Below are 6,276 nucleotides of genomic sequence, written 5' to 3' on the forward strand. Positions count from 1 at the left end.
GCTTTTCATCCCTCTCTCTGTTTCCATCTGTCCGTCATCCCCTTCCCTCTTCTGTCCCGCAACCTCCTTCATCAGTCGCACCTTAATCTCTCCTCACTTAATTTCAGCCTTCACGCTCCTTCTCCATCTACTTTGTTTCCTCATACTTTAAGTGACATCTTCGCTATTTCACACAGTCTCTTTCCTTCTGCGTTTCTCTCCACAATTTCTGCCTCCTGATGGGTTTTGATTAAGGCATCCTCAACCAGCTGCTCGCAGCACCTGCAGCACACCACCAACACATACCATATCCCCTCGTAAAAACTCAGCTATAAAGATTTGAGCTGGAAGAGATTCCTCAAGACTTTCTCACAGCATGTTTGGTTTTTTTGTGCGCATCTACATCAGAACCGCTATGTTAATTCACCTACCAGAGCCAGGAATGCAGGCCCATTAGAAAATAAGAATGCATGAATGACATACAATTGTAGCCATGGTGTTCATTAGAACCAAGCACAGCCTGCCTTAAAGCAAGATACGTTCTTAACCTGACACTTCAGCTTTGCTTAAATCTTAAACCTTTAAAACACTTACCCACAATTGAGCTTCATTTAACTAATAAAAGCTGTGTTTCATTGGATACTCCACATGCAGGCAGGCTTGGTCATACATACAAATATGTTTGTACCTACAAATACACAGCTTCATATAATTGGCTTTAAAGCTGAATCACTTTTCCTTGAAGGAAAGGCTTATTCAAATGCCGAGACAAACAGAGGTACACGAACAACGACACACCATCTGGTCGAGTTTAAATGTCTGGCATTAGATAGCCGCAGATGCCTTTGTTTGGATGGAAGAGAGCCCCGGCTTTAAGACACACAAACAAACAAACAAACATATAAATACCAATTGAATGAGCAGAGGCATTGTATAAGGGAGTTTTTCTTTTTTTTAATATAACCCATGTGTTTTGTAAGTCAGTTAGGTGTGTGAGGAAATGAGAATGTGATAGGAGACAGACTAGTAGGTCTAATGTGGGTAAGGGTCAAGATCCAAAGAGTCTCAGAGGCCTTGGGGTCTGCCTCTGGCTGGACAACACATCATCAGTGTCAGACCTAAAAAACCACACACACATTCATATGGAGAAGGATAAACAGACAAATATTCACGCTTTCGTACATGCAGTTTGCGCCTGGGCCTCCTTCTCTAGCTGTCTTATCTTACACCTCTGGGGGGTCGGAGCAAGGCTGTGGGAGGTATGCTTTTGAAGCATCTGCACATTGAAGGACACACACACACACACACACACACACACACACACACACACACACACACACACACACACACACACACACACACACACACACACACACACACACACACACACTGCCTTGCTCTTTTGCTGTCCTCTGAACACAGCTGTGTTGTTTTAGGCCCTGACTGCAGCCATACCACCTGATGATTCATTATGGATGCTAAATGAAAAGAGCGGACCATAAACATTAGCACGCTACTTACCATACTTGAATGTGAATGTGTACACACACACACACACACACACACACACACACACACACACACACACACACACACACACACACACACACACACACACACACACACACACACACACACACACACACATCAGATTTGCCAAATGCCTTCTTTAGCATTTGCTAACTGCTTACACTCATCATGCATCTTAAGACGTCTCCACGCCACATAATGACCCCTGGTTCCCCGGCGAGTGGTTGACACTCACCACACCCAATTCAATATGTTTCCTGTTTCATGGGTCATTACCATGTTTAACGCACCTTGGATACAAATCAGGTGTGAAAATCTATGGGTGTACAGGGGGGCATCTATCAAGCAGGTGATTTGGAATGTTCAGCCATTCTGATTGATTGTTTTGGGGGTTAGGGAAAACACTTTTGTGCTGTTTTATTGTAAATAATTATTTGTATTTGCTTTGAATTTAAAATTCTGCAAGAAAATGTTTGCATGCTTTTTTGTTACCATGACAAATAAAGCTCTTATACATTTTTTTGTCTCCCAGGTCAGGCTGGATGACCGTGTTGTACACACAGATCAAGGTCTCCTGATTCGCTCCCTCCAAACCTCAGATGCCGGTGTGTACGTATGCGTTGCTCAAGAGCACACAGACTTCACCCGCACTCTCCTCCGTCTCAAACTTCAACTCGTTACAAATGGACAACTGGATGGAAAGCCCAAGCCCAGTGAAGACCCTGCAGTGGAACAACGCCATGGCGTGGAGTCCCGGCAGCACTATAAAGACTACCTGAGGGCGATGAGCTCCCCCTTCGGCTCTCTGGAAGAGTACTGCGATTCACTGTGGCTTGAGAAGAGGCCGACAAGGATGCGCGGACGAGTCTTAGGAGCGGGAAAATGGAAACATATACAGGAAATGAAGAAGAGCAGGAACAGGAGACAACACAGAGAGAGGGAGGAAGATCGGGATAAACAGGAGCGAGGGAGAGTGGTGAGGACAGCAAATCAGTGAAGGACATGGAGAATAAAAACATTCAGTGTTAGTTGCCTATTCTTGATAAAGCAGGACGTGACGCAGAACATGAAATTCATAAGTAAGCTAAATCTAAGCTAGTTTAAATGGCTTGAAAGACCCTGAAATATATACAGTCAAGATTTGAAAATAAGTATTCATTTCCACAAGCAAATTTAATGAATATTAAATAAGCGAAGAGAAGTAGTTGTGTACACGTCATTTTATTCTTGTGTTTGTAGAAAACATGCTTTTAAAACCGTCAGAAACTGAATGACCACATTATTGCAATGTTAAAAATGGTGCTTAGTTATCTATCAACTTCTTTTACAGCCACAGTGATTATGGAGATAACCTGACCAGATGAAGGACTGCAACATTATTGCCATTTCCTTCATTTTCCACTGGCAAAATATGTTACCCAGCCATAGATTGATGGTTAATGGAGTTGATAATTCAACCATATTTAAAAATATGGTTGAATTGCTGAGTTTAGGAAAAAATAAAATAAAACAAAAGTAACAGACTTTTCTTTTAGTGATGACAATGGATTCATGTTGAAAGACTGTAAATATTTATATACGATGTACAGGAGATATGGCATGCTGCATTTAGTCTCATTACTGATGATATAACTATGATAATCATGTATTATGCTTGAGCTGACAAAATGTCATATTTTTGTACAAACTTTTCATTATATACAGTACTGTAGATTTGATAGTTTTTCTTAATTGCTGAAAGTTATTTAAATAAATGGTCTTCGAAACTCTGTGACCTGAATGCGTGCTTACTTTGTGTGACAAGATAAAACCCAAAAACTGAAAATCTGTTAATGTAAAAATGCAGTCACAGGCATTCTTGGGCAAAAAGCAGACACAATTGCGAATAGACTAGGGTTGGTTCAGCTGAGCCTCTCCTGATATAGCATCACAAGTCCCTGTACACTGTATGCAGATGTCATAATGATTCAGGACCAGCTGGTCTCTTGCATAGTGTGTGTGGGCAACTGTGTGTGTGTGAAAGGAAGTACGTTGGCATTTTCAGGAGAAACCATGCAAACGTGAAAGTCTGTGATCAAATTAAGACTTTCGTTACAACATTAATAAAATCAATTCAAAGTCCTTGGATTTAATGTTGACAATAGCATTACAAACATTTCTCAGCATTACAAAGGTTTTCTCTGCAGAGCGCTGGTGACACAACAAATGTATCGTCTACTTTTACTGTCGCACCTGGGCCAGGGCCAGCAGTTGGTGAACTATTTTAGTAAGTAGTTACATCATAATGGGTTGAGGAAGAGTAAATCCTATTTACAAAGGCAAAAAACCTTTGTTTTCCATAATTAATAATAGGTTTGATGCACCACCCAGCCACAACCAAACAAACTGATCCCTGCCCCTCTATGAAAGTTATAAAAACATATTGCTCGTTGGCCTTTTAATTATGTTTCTGATGTCATTTATAGGCCTCCAGTATTTCTATCTCTATGGGGAGGCTTGGCATGTTAGTAGTGCCTTACGTTTTGATAATACCAGCATGCCCCTAATTTCCTTGTAGGCTACTGGACCTCAATGCCTATGCACATAAGGAATGTCTATGGTCTCTCACTTTGTGTTTCTCCACAGTGATTTCTCCACGTTTCTTGTAACAAAGGCAATAAATATTTCAACACTGCCTCCTTGTCTATAGTTTATTTATCAGTCAGCTGCAAAGAACAAACTACATCTTCCCAAAAAACAAAACAGCATTGGGACACCAGGAAAGCATGAAAACAGACCTTAGCACAGTATTACTTAAGAAATAAACAAATAAACCACTAACGGTATGAGTCCCTGAAATGCATTTTAAATAAACAGAATAAAAAGTTTAATCATAATTACAATTTCATTTGTTGGAGAAGCACATTGCAAATGGCATTCAGTTTGTAGAAATAAATGTAGTCGTTGCATATTTTAGCTAGGACCAATATTGTTTGCATTCTTCTGGTTCTACACCTCAATAATTCCCCCATCTGCCTCTCACTTTCATGGGTCTATTATATAATGAACTAATCAGCTCATTAAGGCAGAGGAGAATTACAAAAAATGGAGAAAAACAAAACCGAAACAAAACACATTATTTCAAAATGAGATGTTTGAGGGATGATGAATATGGTAAGGGATATAATACGGTATGAGAGTGCTCGCCACTTTTCGCTGCAGCCAGCAAGCTCCGCCAGAGAATTTCGTCAAAGTAAGTCATTCTTATTGGCTGTTCAGGTTCAGCGAATCAGCGCACAGGAAGAGAAACGAAGCAAATAAACACAAACGACGAGTGCGCACATGGAGTCGCTTTTCATTTTTCATCTTATCTAATCTTTCTAACACTGGGATATTTTCACAACGAATTGGGGGTCGGAAATGAGGCGGTGAGTCTTGAGTGTTGTGAATATGGTTTGCATGGCTGCTGTGTTTCAATGTGTGTATCACAAAATTGCCTTGACTAGCTAAAGGTCTTCCGGTTTCCAGATAATATTACGCAGGCGCAGAACGTGACAGTTGGCCCTAGATCCAAATCTTTATTGTATTTAGCATGTGTTCAAGTTCTTCATCGTGGTTTGGTGTCAAACATTTGCACCAAACTTCACCTTGCTGATGATGGCAACAGTCAGTAGAAAGGCTCTACTTGTTGGTGATTTTGTTTTAAACATTGTTTGAACAAACAACAATGTTACATGCAGTAACAAGATGATTACAAATGAGTTACCTTTGTAGGTTGTTTCCTCAGTAACTTCATATCTTCATAATGTACATTTCCTTTCCTAAATAGGAGGGGTTCTTTCAGGTGTTGTTTCCTTGTATGGAGCTTTTCCCAATGTAGGCACAATTGGGCGTCAGGGAGTTGCGAATGAGTTAACTTGACCTTCACATTTGGCTGGAGAGGAACCACTGAGTAAAGATGACTTGTTGCGATAGACGGGCAGACAGAGACAGTTGGGGGTCCAACAAGGAAACCAAATTTCAAGGAAAGAAACCAGATTTTACGAAGGAAGTGCTTAATTTGATGTGATTGGTGTAATGAGCTGTCTGGTTTGGACCCCATGTAGTGGCCTACAGGATACACAGACAAAGTCACATGCACATTATACTCCCTATTCAGTGACTCTGTTTTAAATGTTTTCCTGAGTCTTGTAATCCACGTTGATCAAAATCAGATACAGTGAATGAGATTGGGGTTTTGGCACAGCTTTGACACTGTAAGCTGTCCAACTGAACTTTGAAAAGTGGTTGTCGTGTAGCTATTTTGTTTTCCCTCTGTGTCAGGAATCATTACATTACCTCCAAAGAAATTGCTGTACATTGTTCAGTGAAACCTGTGTAATATAATATAGCTACATACTTGTTATTCTGTTACAGTTTGATTCAGTAACACATTTTACTTTCTCGTTTGATTTAGAGGGAGGTTCAATTTTCCAAATTTACCTCAGAAAACAATTATCAATATCATTAGTATCTTGTGTTAGATGACACGTATAAATGACCATAAAGATAGCAATATTTGTTGACCTGAATCAGTCATTCTGTCTTAATTCATCATCCTGACACCAGTGTGCACATATTTGTGTCAGTTTATGGAAGTATGTCCAGGTGCAAGAGTTTAAAGGTAAGGTATTTTCCATTAAACACTAGTAGCGCCACAGCGAACTTCCACAGGATGAAGATATCAAACATTATGACAGGATAGATGAGAAGAGAGGGGAATTGAGATGTCAGACCATAGAGGTGTTC

At 40.2% G+C, this 6,276-nt stretch overlaps 1 protein-coding gene across 1 annotated transcript in view; it reads left to right on the forward strand.

The window, feature by feature from the left end:
- sema3d (sema domain, immunoglobulin domain (Ig), short basic domain, secreted, (semaphorin) 3D) overlaps positions 1 to 3,283 on the forward strand; it is a 29,336-nt gene extending 26,053 nt beyond the window's left edge. Inside the window, exon 18 of the mRNA XM_063874602.1 lies at positions 2,042 to 3,283. Within this exon, the coding sequence (XP_063730672.1) occupies positions 2,042 to 2,506 (465 nt within the window). The 3' untranslated portion in view covers positions 2,507 to 3,283. The remainder of the gene's footprint in view (positions 1 to 2,041) is intronic.
- The last annotated feature ends 2,993 nt before the right edge of the window (positions 3,284 to 6,276 follow it).

The sequence above is a fragment of the Eleginops maclovinus genome, chromosome 2 (genome assembly GCF_036324505.1).
Source record: "Eleginops maclovinus isolate JMC-PN-2008 ecotype Puerto Natales chromosome 2, JC_Emac_rtc_rv5, whole genome shotgun sequence".
NCBI lineage: Eukaryota > Metazoa > Chordata > Actinopteri > Perciformes > Eleginopidae > Eleginops > Eleginops maclovinus.